Raw genomic sequence first — 16,978 nt, forward strand, 5'->3', positions numbered from 1 at the left:
AGTTTATGGCTTGTAAAATCTGATGTGCTTTAATGGAAAATAGGAGGGTTTTGCCCACAGAACATGACTGAAATTTGAAGTTCACTACAGTCTTGGTTTCTAAGGCAAGGCTGCTTCTCTGTAGCTGAGAGTTTGATAACTATTTGTTACTCGTGTCACTCACATTCCTAAGCTTTACCCATCCTGGGGAGAGATCAAAGTGTGCCAAGTATGGACTTACAAGGAAAGTGACCGTGAGTCATTTGCGCTTTACAAAAATGAAAAACATGTTCTAAACTTCCTGCTTCTCATATGACAACAGCACCGAATGACTCTTCATTATTAAACCTATTAAAATGTAATGTTAAAACAGAGTGGCTGAACTGCACATTCATAGATCTGCAGTATCGCTTTGTTAGGTATTGAATCAGTCCTTCTGCTAGAACAGCCAGGTCTCCAATATCAAACAGAACATTTTACAACAGAACTCTCCATTACTTCTGTATTCAGCCCAGTTGTTGGTGAGCTGGATCCTGAGTAAGAGAACCATCACCACAAAGGCTCTCTGGGTAGGGTTTTCAGAAACATTTTCAGAGTGTGTGTTGGAAAACACAACAAACCCTGACCACCATCAGGCTGGCAAGGTTGCAACCTCTCCAATTAAAATGCTGCTCACTCTTTGTTGTCTTTCCCAAGTGAAAGAAGCCTAACAAATAGCAGCACGGTGCAGCAGTGGGGGAGGTTCAAACATAAATATTTACCACATCACTTTGAAAGGCAATAGTGGTACATGCTTATGAAGAGTAAGGAACAGAGGTTCTTCTTATTAACACCCAACTACGAATTTCTACATGAATAGTAGCAGATGAAAATGAGCAGGAAAACAGACTCAGAAATGTACATATGAGCATTTCTGGAGTAACTGCTACTTTTTCTTACACAGGTGCCTACAAAGTTCTTATTTTTGAATATGTGATCCAAATTCAAAGCTGAACACCTGGGTGCCTCAATGAGTACATCAGTTTTATTCACATTCTCTTAACACCAAATAATCCTTCAATCCTCTCTTTTCCTTTGATTTAAAAAAATAAAACAACTATATCTACCTTGTCAGCTAAGTCTTAGTATGCAATCTTGAAGTCTTTTAGCTTCAAGATTAGCTAACCATAAAAACATCAGTAAAAATACATCGTAGTAATGACAAATGATTCCCAGTCAGGCATTCTAGACACTCAGGAGACCCTAGCAAGTGTTCATATACACAGATGTTCCCAATTTACAGCAACTGTTGTAGCACTCATTCCATTCCCACCTCCAACTGTATGCCAGCAGTGTCTCCTCTCTCTGAAGGCAGCTGTTCTTTCAGATGTAGTCTCTTATTTGCCTTTTGAACGGACATGAGAAGCAACAGGCTCCTTGTAGAAGAAATTCCTGATTCCAAGTGTGGTTTTCCTACTGCAACATATACACTGAACACATTCTGCCCCATGAATCATCCATAACCTCTACTATCACTTCAAATGTAGCCTTACAAGAGAAACAGTCAGATCTTTAAAGTCAGATGAGAAAAACCCCTGTAAGTCAGTATTAAACCCTCTTCTGAAATAATCAAATTTCAAAAAGCAGTCGTTTCAAAGGAACCTGTGGAAAAAAGGGTCCATACTTTCCTTTGGTAGTATGGACGACGATAACACCGTACAGTCTCCTTTGGCTGTTGACAAAGAAACATTTTTAACATTGTTCCCATACAACAGCCACAACAGTGAGTAGCTTCCGCTTCAACAAATATCGACAGAACACAAAGCACCCATTAAATTATTTTAATAGAGAAACAAGTATTAGACTTTCACGTGCTTTTTTTTTTTTTTTTTTTTTTCCCCCCCCCTAGAGAGCTGTACCATGATTATTCCATCAGTTGCAGCGCTAAACACGTTGGAATCCTGCTTCTGAAATTAAGTTGTATGGCTCTAAAAACGGAGTTCTGAAGAGTATATTTGAGTATTCAACAGCACGCGAATTGCGTTATGAAGTACTGAAGCTACTTTATTTTCTTTAGTTTATCCCACGTACAACATTTTTAGTATTAAAAGATCCCTTAGCTCAGGTAGTAAACAACTGCGAGTAAAGAGAGGGGTAAATAAAGTACAAAGAGCCTCAGAACACCTAACTTAAATTGGGTCTACTTAAACATACTGCCTTAATAAAAGCGGCTTTTCTGTTTTGAGTTTTGGAAATAATCAAAGTTCAAAGATGGACAACGGAGAGAAAAAGCAATTGAAAAGCAACTGGAAAAAAGCAGGAGGAACAAAGGCACATCAGGAGCAGAAAAAAGTAAATCAAATGAGAAAGAAAGCAGATACTCCTCCAATCTTGTAAATCCAAAGTAAATCCTTCTGCAGGTGTTTAAGAAATGCATGTTGCTATCTATCACAGACTGTTTAATAATCTACATTCATTTGTGTGGTACAGAGACCATACGTTGCGCTGTACATAACACCTTGCCCTGTAAGAGCTTACAATCTAAGTTCATAAATAATGCCATCAAGTAGTTGGATCAAGATTAAACAAATGGAGATGACCAGTAAATCGTTTCCTAAGGTACTGAAGCTGGATTACATTTCTTAGTGAGGTATCTTCTGAGCACCGTTGGCAGTGATGTTCATAAAACCTAAGTTATTTTTCAGTCAGAAGCTCTTCTGATCAGAAAAAAGAAAATGTTAAAATAAAAAAAGTACCAAACCACACATTAAAAATAAACCACAAAACCTCTTAAAATAAACTTGTTGGCAAGATATAAAAAATGTTTCCTAAATTCTTCACTTAAGATAATACACAACTTAGCGCTCTGCTAGAAAGATGCAGATGAGAAGACCGTGTACGCACCATGTTGGAATGTAAAAGGCTCTCTCCCCTTTAGCTTAAAACGTCAAACTCTTGATTAATGAGTCCTGATGCTACAAACAGAGGTTTAATACAAACACTAATATGAAAAGAGCTCTATTTTCAAAATGCATTTAACTTAAAACTTGACTTAAAATCAACGTATTTTGATTACAGTGAAGTGACCCACCTTGCATTCTTTAAAAAAAAACAACACCATACTTGCTACCTGGCAAAATGTAACAGATGTGAATAATCCATCACCTTCAAGGTTCTGGTTGTTTCGCTCTTGTCCTCTGTTGCATAACCCCGGTTATATCTGTTTGTTGGGGGTTCTTTTTTGTTGCTTTTTCTTGTGATCAAAGGTTTTCGCTTAATCTATTAGTTTACAAGATAGAGTTGAAACATAATCTTTGCATCCATTTAGCTACCATTTCTTAATCTGTACGTACAAGTAGAAAATATCTTCTTTACTTGCAACTATGACACTCTTGGTTTTCATACCAGGGAATCTTGCACTAGATGACATATAAGCCACCTGTAACACTTTGAAATACTGGGACAATTTTAGTAATAAAGAATTAACCAGTCTGCATATGATCACCAAACCAGAAAATAGCTCATTTTCACAGGAAAAAATAGCATATCCAGCAAAAAAAAAAAATAAATAAAAATCTGACTTGAGCTATCCTTTCACAGCAGAAGCAAACAATAAAAGAATTTAAGTTTAAGAGTGAGACAGTGAAGATAAAGACGGCTAACGTGTAATTAATTCAGGTTTAATTTTCAAAAGTACTCTCAAGGAAATCAGACTAGAAAAATGAAGACTATGGAAGTATACAATTCTTTGACCCAAGTCAGTACCAGCATTTACTTTTTGAAAGTTACAGCTACATTCAGTTTATAGGAGGATACAAAAGGAATATAGCCACAGATTACCAAGAGAACTCGATTGCTTCTGACCAACAGCTAGAGATTTATGAGCAAAGGAGATGGTCAAGGGATTATGCAACTATCTTGTACATGCCACAGAGCTACAAAAAAAAGTCCCTGCAAAGCCCCTCCCCATTTGAATGAGTTCCAATTCCCATGTAAAGATGAATCAACAAAATTAAAATATTGTGCTGTTTTATTGGTGTAAAAATCACACAATTGCTAGTTCTGATTCTGCAGAGATACATCCATGCAGTTAAACATCTATGATCCCACAGCCAGAAGAAGCCATTAAATAGAATATCTGCTGTTAGTCAGCAATTAATGCAAATTTACATATGAGATCAAAAGGTGTGTATCATACAATATACAACAAATCCTAATACAGTACATCAACCTGAATAGCAGGATACACTCAGGGAACTCAGTTAATAGTGAAGCCTGTCTATATGCCAGAGAAATAGGGTCGGTGTCCCAAATTCCTAAGAAGCAAACTGTTCTTTTTTTTTAAAAAAAAAACAAAACAGAACAGGATTTTTTTTTTTGTTTTTTGGGTTTTTTTTGCTGGGAATTGACACATTACTTGACGATACATTCTGTTATAGTGAAGACTGGTGGATGTGATCTGTTATTAAAAGGTAATGTGTGAAACATGCAATTACAGGTGGTGCTTAGGAAATGTGGAATAATTACGTCGGGGATTTACACCCACCTCCTTCACAAAAAGGTCTGAGAAAGGTTTGTTTGAGAGACCACCGATTGTACCATAAGTCTTTATATGCATGCAGCTGAATCAGGGTCATGAACAGATAAAATGTGAGCACCTGGCAAACTGTGGTTACGTACTCTATAATGCCTGCAACAGAAATAGGAAACCAAATCCAGTTGATACCGAGAACAGCCTGCAAGAACTCTGACAACCTGTTTAAACTGGCTTATTGCAAACAGGCAGGCTTTCTAGAATTGTGACCATCTTTCAAATTGTGGAAGGCAGTTTGGGAGGTAATATTGGCTGATGACAGATTTTTTTTTTTCCTCTTTTCTGGCACACTAAAATAAATGCCACAGCAAAGGAAGAATTTGTGTGCTTCAAGTCAACTGATCAGCGATCCTCCTCCGCAAGATGTTTCAACAAGAAAGAAAAGAAACCACTAAGAAGTTCCAGTTGGAAATTTTGGCGACAAACTCTGCAAACTCGAGTCCAGCGGAGGTCATGGATGTCCACAGACAATGATGTGAGAGGCAGTGTCACATTCAAGGAAAAAGGTTTTTCTTTTCTTTTCTTTTTTTTTTTTTTTTTTTCCCTCCTGTACTGAAATTAAAATACTTAAATACAAAAGTGGACAAATTGACAAAACAGAACTACAACATTTAATGTAGAATAGAGTGCACCGAGCTAGACGCATGGATCTTTAAATAGGCTTTGAAACCAATACCCCCTTCAAAGTTAGTAAATTCACAGTTAACGGCAGTAGGCTTAGAGGTGAGAGAAAGGTCGAAGTTGTTCCAGTTGGACTTCCAGGGAGATTCTCTCTTCAAGAACGTCCTACAAAAGAAATAGTTTCTACTGACTGTCCACAGAGAATTGATATTAAAAATTCCCTCACATGATCAAAACTGGTAAACGTCAGCTCCAGTTTTGAGAACTAATATCAAGTCTTCTGTATAATCTGGAGAACTCTTCCTCAAAATCTGAGTAGAACTGTCAGTACTACCTAGTTAGTTTTAGATATTGTAGGGTAAAGAAGATGGCATGAGCTGTTAAGAAAATGGTACCTACATATCCTGCAAGATAATACCTAACCCAGAAACATAGATGGCTATAACAATTCTTACTGAGCTACACCCATATATGCATGCATATGTTTAGAAATATTTACAATTTAAGACATTAAGGTTTGATTTTTGTTTCAGAAGAAGCAAATCACTTCAGCTGCTCTCCTCAGCACAGCTTTCAAAGTACCTGAACACTACAACAGCTACTCAAAATTAATGCTAACTGAAGTTTTCTGCATTTTTATTTTCAGAGTAGCTGAAAGGAAACAAATGCATTAAAAAACAAGTATCCCGTCACAGAGCCTGTCACAATACGTATGAAAACAACTGAATATGTTATACCGGTGACTGCTATATATACTCTATACATCAACTGATCTGCAGAAATGTCAACTATTATTCTCAGGGTTTGTTTTGTTTGGTTTTGTTTTTAAACAAAGTTCACTACATTACCTTTAGTTGCTGCTGTAGTTCACTATTCAATCTGGCCAAAACAGTGTTGGTTTCCTTGTTGCGTCTGATTGATGCCTGAATTGCCTTCTTGTCTTTTCCTATCGATCTGAGAATATATTACAAGTATTTTAATGTCATTTCATTACTTAAATGAATATCTCATTTATAGTCCCTCTCATTCAAATGAGCAGAAACCTCCTTTTAGAATTTTTAACTGTTAATTTTCTCCCTTTTGCCTGGCTTGATTAATCTTGCTTGTCTGTGCAAAAGACACATATACTTTGTTTCAATGAAACAGTGAGAAGCACATTTCAGATTCTTGGAGCTCATCCTCTGCAGTCCCAACACACAGTCTAACATTCATTTACCTCAAAGCGACACTTACTCAAGTTAAAAGTTCACATTCCGAAATTCAAGATCTCTACAAAGTCTACAAGTAGCTGCTTCAGGATTGTTTCATTTAAAAACAAAAAATCTTTAACTTGTTAATTGATTCTAATACAAACACATTGATGTTGTTTTCAATTCCTAGAATACAAAGTGTGTATTGTTGTTTAAATGTAAACTCCCCAATAACAGACGTATTTATACACTTCTTGGGTTACCTAGGAATAGATGGCTGTGAAGCAAGAACAGCAGCTATGACACCTGTTTTCTGTGTATGTTCCTCAGCTTCAGGTCTCAGCTCATCTTCTGATTTTAACCTTCTGCGGATAGGCTTTGGTGGTGGAGCAAGTGGGGTAGTGCCTTTACCCTAAAGGCGAAAACACAGCCTATTAGTTCTCAGAAACCGCTTTTTTTACTTGGATTATAATGTCATTATTTGTGTTCCATACTCCTGGAATCAGTTACCTAGCTAAATGAATTTACAACCCATCACGTATTTTCTGATGAACATCTGGCTGCATCTTCATACTGTACAGATTTTAAACAGTGCTGAAGTTGACAGCTGTAAACACAACTCTAAGTGCACCCTTTCCCTCCCCTCCAGTAACTGTCTATGTCATAAAAAAGTTACCATCACAAAACTCTGCTCTAAAAGTTTTGCTCCGTTTCAAACACATCCGTGAATACTTTTAAGTACCTTCATACTTCAGCTATTTTAAGTATCTTAAATATTTTAGTATCTGTATTTACAGTAATGCTAATCACAAACCTTATGGCACAAGAATTTACCAAATGTTTACCTATTTCCAGCATATATAGAGCCCAAGGAAACAAAATTTAAGTGGGGATGCATGAAGTTGGCATGGCAAATTAAAAGAGCCGTGCTATTTCATATACATGAGACAACTGTGCTCTTTGTACATTGCATACCGCACTAGTGGGGACATTAGCAGGTACTTTCTCTTCAACTCTTCCATCTGCTTTGGCAACTCTAAGAGAACTTGCAGAATCAGAGGGCTTTTCAACCTGAAGAGATATAAACTACACTTAGGAAATTACTGTTTGACAAATATTTGATTCAGCAAGTTGGAAAAAGTTAAATCAAAATGCAGAATTATGATGTGCTTCTGATATAAAGATACAGTCAACATTTTAAAATCAAGTTCAAGTCTTTTTTTGGGGTGGGATACAATAACAATACAGGCTTCGGAGCAAAACCATCTTGACCACATCATTCTGATCTGGAAGTAGCTTACAGAAAAGGCACATAACAGTAAAAAGTTGAGTTTTATGAAAGTCCTCTTTCATGAGAAAGGAAATGCAGCTCTAGAAACATCTCAATTTATTTATAAGTATGATAAAGCTCTATTCATTACCTCTATTTGTTTGATAGCGCTGAACAAAACAAAACTACTGGGGTTTTAGCAGATATTTTTAACACCCGCCAATCATCTCATTTACTGGGGTGACTACTTTACAACTTACCGTTTGGTAAGTTGTTTGGGAAGAAGAGAAGAATAAGCCTATTTCTGTGAGAATATAAATTTTGCCAATTTTATGGAGTAACATAAAATCCCCACTGGTTCTAAAGCCAGAAAGTGGTTTTAACAAAACCATGTAACTGTCAGTAGTACTAAACAGTTGTCAACATCATCATTTTCACTCACCTGCAAGGCTTCTGAGTGTGTTTCAATTTCATCATCTTCCTCCTTGTTTACACCTGATGCAGCAAATGCCTCAAACTGACTGAAGTCTGCAAAATTTGGCTGTTCTGGTATTTGTTGAGGTGAGGTACTGGTATGAGATATTAGGCCATCAGCATCTACTGGGCGATGCACATGAGGACCTGCACCCTGCAATAAAGGGAAAAAAGAATATTTAGCAACAATGCTCTTAGCAGTTACCCGATGCAAAGATTCTCACTAAATAACAGATTGTGACCCAATTAAAGATTATTTGCTTTCTTAGACTTGATTCTTAGTAAACCTAAATGCATCCCTAAGGCAGCTCATTCTGTGTGATTATAAAAATAGTGACATAGTTAACACAAAAGGGAGTCCTGTCAGATGTGCTGTCATCTGGTGGATGAGACCAAAGATGCAGGCAGAGTAGGACTAGCTAGACTCACTGGGTAGTACATATGCTTCTGTTGTACCACAGTTGAGCTTGGCTCTCATAAACCGAATACATGTTTTAATTTAGTTCCTCAGGGAAATTTGATTATGAGATCAGTCCACAGAGCCTATCTGTCATGGCTTATTGACCTCAATGTATTTCATGAAAACAGAAAGCCAAGTAAAGGGACATTACAAACATCTGAATGAGGAGAATGTACCACCAACAACTCAGGCATTATAACGTGTCAGAGAAAACACACAAGAGAGCACCCTTAAATATTTTCACTGCATAACCAGTTTCGAGCAAATGAGAACTCCAGGAGAAATACTAGCCCTTATTTCTGATTTTGTGTTCCAAATATGACTCAGAAATAACTGCTGGGAGACTCAGATTCTAACAAGTAGCTGCTGCTGAAAGACAACTGAAAAGCAATTCTACCTGTTCCATGCATGATCTGCAAAACAGTTGAGTGATTAATCTGGTTGAGATAAAGAAAAAAAATTTTGTTCTATATACAACCATAGCCTGTGCCAGAGACAGGGATCTAGAGACAAGCATTTATTGTGGAATACTTTAAAAGATCTCTGTCTTACAGTTATACAGGGATAGGTAAATGAATGCAAAAGCATCACATCCCTCCCTTTCTTACAGCTTAGAGCTCCAAAGCCATTCAATTTCTCCTCAATCCCTACTTTAACCCCTTAGCATGTCTTCACCAGAAGCAACTGGCTACAGTTTGACCTTTGAAATCATTCACTGATTTGCATGAAGCTCCTGTCATTTCAAACAAAAAAAAATAAACTAAGGATTTTTGAGAAATTGAAATACAGAGGATAGATAAAAGGATCAGTCTAATGCACCAAGTTAAAGTATGATTTTACTAAAGGGATAACATCACCTGTGAAGGCTGTGGTCTTGGAGGCACTGCAGGGGGATAGGCAACAACTGCAGCCTGTTGCTGTCCTGTAAGAGGCATCACATTTAGCTAAGGTAGTTACTTCTCACATTACATCAGTATCTCATGTTTTGACTTTTCAAATATACAGAAATTCAGACTTTGCATACTTGTAAACCTGTCATTTGGAAACACTGTTGGACCTCAATCTTTCAAATAGATAAAGCAAGAAATCAGAACATTAGTCTTGCCCTTGTCCTCCTGTTCTATGTATGCACTGTCATACTTTCCTGATCTTAGTTTTCTTCTTTTACTCCCATTACACACTGTCAACATTTTCTCTTCACGATCTTGAGCTGAAAAGTACTGACAAATCATTTAGCAATATTATCAAAAGTGATCTTTAATCATTTCCTCAAGACATTTAACATAGGATCTTTTTAATACATCTGATGCAAGAACAACTCTTCTTGAAAATTAACTGGCAGATGCAATCCACTGCATATGGATGTACTACCAAAATGTATTTCCTGACTTTCTTTCCACATTCATCCAGAGGGATGCATTGACATCACTTAATATTTAGTCTTAAGTTATCTGTTTCAGCAAAGTAGCGTACAAATTTCAATACAAACTGTAAGGGTGACAACATTTTCAGCTTTTTATTCAGAAACAGTGTTTTAAAAACACATTCTAATCCCTCTTCAGATGGGAAAATAAAAACAACACATCTGCTTTCTGCTTCAGAAATGAAGTACACCAGGAACATAATATATCTACCTGGGGTAACTGAAAAGGATCTGTTCATATCTAAAGATGACGATCGAGAGTGAGAAGGGTGAGGCCTTGGCGGGGGTGGTGGTGGTGCTGTGTTATCTGGAGATGTTCCTGAATGTGATCTGCAAAACATACAAAGCTCTGTAATGATTTTAGGCAGCTACAACAGAACTAAACAGAACAGAACTAACACTGAAAATTTCTTTTAAGTACTTAATGAAAATACTTGACAGATAGAAAAGAGCCCGATGATTGCCATTGATTCTGAAGAGTGCAAAATCAGTTTTAAACTTCTGATCACCTTTGATTTCACATTTGTTTTTGCATTTCTATTGACCTAGATCTCAATTTTCCAAAAGTTTCCTGTAGTACTGCTAGTAATTCATATTTGGGCAACCAATAGTTACTGATACATGCCTCAAACAATGACAGCTCAGAAACAGAGAATCTTAGATGTGGTAAATTTCATCCAGGTGGCAGTCACTATGATTTGCAAAACACATTAAGATACAGTCAACATTGTAATTCAGTTTTACACTTAAGTTCAATATCATTGAAAAATAATGTTTCTGTTGGATCTGCCTGCAGATATATTTAAGTTAAGCAGTATAACAGCTTATGAGGTAGATATCATAGAATCATAGAATCACCAAGGTTGGAAAAGACCTAAAAGATCATCCAGTCCAACTGTCCACCTATTACCAATAGCTCCCACTAAACCATGTCCTTCAACACAACATCCAGTCGTTCCTTGAACACCCCCAGGGTTGGTGACTCCACCACGTCCCTGGGCAGTCTATTCCAGTGCCTGACCACCCTTTCTGAGAAGTAATACTTCCTAATGTCCAGCCTGAATCTCCCCTGCCGTAGCTTGAAATCATTCCCTCTGGTCCTATCACTAATGACACGAGAAAAGAGGCAGATATCCCAATTTTCCTCCTGAGATTTTCCAAATCTATTTACTAGGTAGCATCTTCAGGAATTGTTCTTAGATAGGATCACCATCTAGTGGATATTTGTTGCAAGTCCATCAAACAATCAGTACAATTGGAAGGATGAAGTACTGTGCTACTCAACTGGAACTTAAGTGGGATAGCGGGGTTTACTGTATGCAGTATTTTTGTGCAGATTCCATTTAAAAACAGCTTGAAGAAGCTTCCCAACTAGTGCACTCTGAGCAAGACAGATTTACTGGATCACTGGTCTGATACAGCTACTATCCTTAACTCATAGATAAGTGATAAATGCTCTGCAGAAACTCATACATAAGTGATAAATGCTCTGCAGAATGGACTTCTGTAACATTCTTCTACAAATGAGATAAAGCCAGGAGGGATAACAAGTACTACAAGTTTCATACAGCACCTAAAATCTCTGAATGTGTTAAGTCCAGGCAGAAAAACAAATAATCACAATTAAAAAAATATATATAGTGCTTTTAAAATATACTCTCCAGGAAGATACTTTTGTAACATCACATAACCCTCCAGCCAATGAAATACAAATCTAATCTTTCTAGCTAACCTTGTAGTAAGTGTGCAAGTAGGATAAAAAAAGTGGAAAATGTGATTTACAGACACTCCTGGCATAGCCTTTTCAGTTATTGCTTTTTGAGAACACATTATGTACTCTGAACCTATGGTAGTACTAAGGACATTGCTAAATTTATAAACAAAGCTGTAATTGGTAGAAAAGGTATAAATGGAAGGAAGAGTGACTGAGATAACAATTTTTTCCTGAGTGGATGTTGCCAGATTTGGCAGATCTGACGAGAAACTATCTGTGCCAGAAAACACCACCTCATCAGAAAGCTTCACTCACCTACACAAGCCAGCAACAGAATCCACCCCAAAATCAGAGAATATGGAAAACAACCAAGAAATCATCATCTTGATAATGCCAAAAAACATACACAGAAGCAGGACAGAGAATCAGTTTTGCCATTAGGTAACGATGGGGAAAAGAAGTTTTCAAGCTGCTGTACTGAAAGTGAACTGTAAATCTTTCTTCGCTATTGAAAGCATCATCGTTATTTTTGTTTTGAAACCTACCTCCAAAACTGACTGTAAGATGGTTAATGGCATAGCTGGTTTTTAATCCTATTCAGGCACAGATTTAATGGGGACAATTAGCACCAGCTGGTACAGCACATTCTCTTTTGTCACATGATGCAGTTATACATTTGTACAGCTTTACCCAGTCCCTTAATTTATGTTGGGCCTCTGGCTGTCTTTCATTCCATGGAAGCTCATTAATAAAATAGATGGATATTGTCATGATTTTTTTTATTTTTTTTTTTTTAACACAGTAAATAATCAGAAGGCCCTTCTCCATTAATGCTTAATGGATATTTTAAATACCAAAAATTGGTCTCAAGAAATATTATGATCACCTACGTTTATCTTCCTTCCCTTGTTCTTAGGGAGATAGTCTTTTTTGATTTTTCAGAGTGAATACAGAGTTTCATTTCATTGGCAACTCTGCAGACTTCACTGTTTTTTAAGTTTCACTTTACACATTAACAGGAACAGCAAACATTCTAATATGTGGAAACACAGCCTGCCTCTAGATTTCTCACTGCTCAAGTCAGATCTAGCCACCGTTTTATAAGTGTGCTGTCAAGCAACCACAAGCTTAGAATAGGCTGCCTTAAACATACTTTATTTACTTCTTTAGTTGTTACTCTACTGACCGTTGCCGCGTTACAGCACTTCCAATTTGCTCTGGATCTGAAGTATAGGAGTCTGAACTGCTGTAACCATCTGCTGGTAAAAGAAAGTACAGTTTAATATTTGTTTTGCATCATCAATATAATCTAAAAGACACGGATAATATATTGTATTCTGAATATGAAAAGTTTTGTAAGAAACTTTAAAAAAGCATCTGCAAATATTTTAAAAACCGTATAGTTGACTTCCATATGATGACATCTAAGTTTCCTGGGACTACTTGAGAAAATTAAGCTTAAAGCAAATGTTGGCTATGCGGTGTATGAAATTCTCTCCTCAAACATCTTTAGTAATGGAGCCATGCAGGCTGTTATGCCACCTAGTGGAACAAGTACGATCTCTCTTCTAAGGAGAAAAAAACAAGACCTGGACCAAGAAGTTTTACGTCAGCTCAGTATGAAATTACTGGCTTAAAACAACAGTTTTAACATTGTGCGTGTTCACTACAGAAATAACATCTCCATTTATCACTAAGCTTCTGTATCATCTCTCCTTTGTTCTATATCACTTGACTTGCAAAGAAAAACAACTGTGCATTGTTTATATCTCACAACTTTTCTCATTATGTGCAATAGAAGTTTGTTCCTGCTTTGTGGATTAGGTCTGAGGGGCTCTTTATAAACCCATCACTTCCAAGCTGAATTACTCTTGGAAAAAATGCATGAAAAATAGAAACAAAACAAAAAGCAAATTTCTCAATACCAAGCTGATGCTAATAAATCTCCATTTATTCTCAATTTTGTATACTATTTTAATGTCTTGATCCTTGAACAGCAGACTAAGTAAAGTGAAACAACTAACATGCACTTAAATTTTGATCAATAGATCATTGAAAAATTAATATTCTTATGTAAAATGCAAGAAAAAGCATGTGAGCCTAGTAATAGAATATTGTTATTTCTTAAGATTATCTATCTATGAAATAACATTTCCAAAACAGTAATAAAACAATTACAAAGACTTGCTTAACTGAAGACTGAGACAACTTATTACCAAATGGATTGTGGCACAGCTGAGCAAGAACAAGTAACTACAGCAAACACAAGAATTTCCTTCTCTGAGGCACGGAGAAGGATTCAAAGTAATGAGTTCCTCAAAGTTTGCTTGCTTTCCCATTCTCTTTAACTTTGGAACTTGATTTTGGAACTTGATTCCAAATGATCCAGAAAACAGACTCAGACAGGTAGCCTGAAACTCGTTCAGCCTAACTGCAATCTGGAACCTGATTCATCAAACCAAAATAATTCAAAATGTTTTGGACATGGCAGACACTGAAAACCAAAAATACTATCATAAGCAAATATACACCTAAAAAGCCATGCCTAAAAAACATCTGAAAGTCTATCCCAGTTTGTTAGCAGTTAAAGTAGTTAACTGCTTGTAAATTCTGTGGTTAAGAGGTGGTCTTAGTCTCTTCAAAAACAAACAACCATGTTGTTAGCTGATTGTGAGGAAATTAGAATCAAATGTTACTGCCACTTTCCAGACATTTCCATTTCTCATCCTAAGATCGAAATAGAAAACAAGAATAAAGAACTGATTAAAACAAACATTTCTGAACACAGATGACAGAGAAACACTTCCAGTGACATCAATAGAACATGATATATTTCATATCAGTACTGTTTCTATTCTCAGGATAAGTTTATCTCATTTAAGAGCTTCTGCATTTAGTAAGTTTTCATTCACTGATGAATAAATCCACATTTTGCTTCACATTAAAATGAGATTAGAAGGTATTTGATACTTACTAACTGTATTTCCAGATGTGTATTTTACAGATGAACTCATTTTGTTTTCTTCTGGGAGATCAGGTGGTTTCACAAGTAGTGGGCTAGTAGGGTTAGTATGATCTGAACAGAAAAACAAGTTTAAGCAAACAAGCGTAATCAAACTAGCCTTTACTTCTGATATTAAAATGTTGCAATTGCTTTTTATGTCCTTATCTGAAATGCTATTCTGAACACTAAAATCACTGCACTTTAATAATTCATACATCAATGGATAACTGAAGTTTTATATTTTAATTGTCACATTTTTCAGTGTTGAGAGCTGTGAATCTTCACCTATTTATAAGGCTAAGGAAACATTAAAATAAAAGTATTGTGAATCATTTCTCAGTCTTCACATACTGAAAGCTACACGTGAGTTACACATACAAGGAAGTACTGGCAAATTAGGCTAAATCTATAATTGAGACTGTGGACTCCACTGTTCAAGTAAAATTATCGAACAACTGAGTTTATTCTTGACTAGAGTATAAAGTACTCTAAATATTTTAATACTTTAAAATGCATCAGCCTTTATATTTTATATTTTAATACTTTAAAATGCATCAGCCTCCAAAACAATAAGCAGTATTTCTGACTACAGGGTAATAAGATATTTCTCCAAATATCTATTTCCTCCTAAATGCAGGATTAGCCAAACCTGTGTTCTCCACCTTCATAGCTATCTCCAGAATTTAATATAGAAATCCAAATGAATTCTATACCATGATGGTCCAGAACTGCTCCAAACAATAATCTTTCACAAATGGCTAATCTTAACTCTGCATCTATCTGGACAATATTCTAATTCCTAATTCAGGAACCTTATCAACTGTTACGCTGCTCACAATTCCAGATGTTTTCAACTACAAGAAAACGAAGTCGGGATATTTAAGGAAGCAAGTTACATTCACAAAACTTTCTTGATTAACAAGGGGAAATGTCCTACCACTTCCAGTTCTTTTAAGCTCCATTTCCTGCATGTGGATTTTGCTTGGAGTCATTCTTATGGGAACTGGGTGCACGATTGCAGTATCCTGCAGAAGAGAGGGATTAAATTGCATTAAAGTAGTTTTAAATTGTCCTATTAAGAGTTTCTGACACTATTTCTATGGGGAAAAAAAATCACAAATCTAATTTTACACAGTTCAAGGGTATTTAATATACCTATGAAACCAAAGCTGTATGAGCTGAAGTTCCTCAAACTACATATAAAGTATAATTTAGCATACAACTTAATGAGGGAATCCTAAACATTCCTGAATGCAACTGTGACTATAGGACTTGAATTTTGATGACTTCCCATCATTTTTGAAATACTGGTTGATATCTGTTACTCCAAGTACACCCACAAAAAGTTCCTTTCAAAATCCCAATCAATTTACGATGCCTCAGAAAATTACAGACTTCAAAATAGCATGACTGATTTGCAGTAAGGTACTTTGTAGTAAATTAAGAACAGTAGTTTCAAGAGTCTTTTCAATCTTAAATATAAACAACTCTATAGAATAGATTTTTCAATAGATTTGATTTTACAACTTCTGCGTTTTCTTCGCCGTTCAAACAAGAGACTGGAAAGGACATCAAGTTTCAAAACTGCTTTAGTATGAGAGTCTGATTTTGACTACTCAAGTATATCATCTCACTAAGAACAGTTATGTTTCATGATTAATTCTAGAACTGTTTAAATTGACTTGCACTACCTGTTGCAAATATAAACTTCTAAAACCACTTTTTAGACGAAGGTCAAACACTTAACCCAAATGTTTAGACCTCTGTACTCAACTCCATAGGATAACCACTAACCTTTAACCATAACCCAAAGGGTGTAACGCTTAACTCTAACCCAAATGGGTAACCTTAGCCATAGTATAAATGTGTAACCAGTAACCCTTAACCCTAACAAAAAAGAGTAAGGTTTAACCCCAAACCAAAAGGGTAATCCATAACCACTGAACATAAACCAGAACGTTAACTCTTAAGCCTCATTCCAAATGAGTAACCCTAAACTGTTAACCCTAACCCAGAACTGCAACACTGTCCAAAATCCAAAGGGTAGTCCTTAATCCTTAATGCTAACACAAAAAGGTAATCCTTAACCCTAACCCTAAATTTAAGCCTCTTTAAATTCAAAGCTCTTTAAATCCAACCCCAAATTGTAACTCTTAACCCTTAATGCTAGCTCAAAATGCTAACCTTTACCCCTAATCCAAATGGGTAAACCTTATCCCTCTGTAACAGTATTACTCAAAAATCATTTTGCTGTAGTTATTTCAGTTCTT

At 36.2% G+C, this 16,978-nt stretch overlaps 1 protein-coding gene across 9 annotated transcripts in view; it reads right to left on the bottom strand.

Annotated features, from left to right (window-relative positions):
- Positions 1-1,885: 1,885 nt before the first annotated feature.
- The window catches only part of REPS1 (RALBP1 associated Eps domain containing 1), a 65,044-nt gene continuing 49,951 nt past the window's right edge, over positions 1,886-16,978 (bottom strand). For 6 of the 9 annotated variants that reach the window (XM_072332143.1, XM_072332139.1, XM_072332142.1 and 3 more), the window contains 10 exons: positions 15,646-15,733; positions 14,679-14,780; positions 12,891-12,963; positions 10,202-10,320; positions 9,425-9,489; positions 8,076-8,261; positions 7,339-7,434; positions 6,627-6,775; positions 6,022-6,127; positions 1,886-5,338 (listed from right to left, as the gene is read on the bottom strand). In XM_072332143.1, the coding sequence (XP_072188244.1) occupies positions 5,270-5,338; positions 6,022-6,127; positions 6,627-6,775; positions 7,339-7,434; positions 8,076-8,261; positions 9,425-9,489; positions 10,202-10,320; positions 12,891-12,963; positions 14,679-14,780; positions 15,646-15,733 (1,053 nt within the window). In that variant the 3' untranslated portion in view covers positions 1,886-5,269. The remainder of the gene's footprint in view (positions 5,339-6,021; positions 6,128-6,626; positions 6,776-7,338; positions 7,435-8,075; positions 8,262-9,424; positions 9,490-10,201; positions 10,321-12,890; positions 12,964-14,678; positions 14,781-15,645; positions 15,734-16,978) is intronic. The other 3 variants (XR_011903094.1, XM_072332138.1, XR_011903093.1) reach the window with 3 other exon arrangements.

Source organism: Excalfactoria chinensis, chromosome 3 (genome assembly GCF_039878825.1).
Source record: "Excalfactoria chinensis isolate bCotChi1 chromosome 3, bCotChi1.hap2, whole genome shotgun sequence".
Classification (NCBI taxonomy): domain Eukaryota; kingdom Metazoa; phylum Chordata; class Aves; order Galliformes; family Phasianidae; genus Excalfactoria; species Excalfactoria chinensis.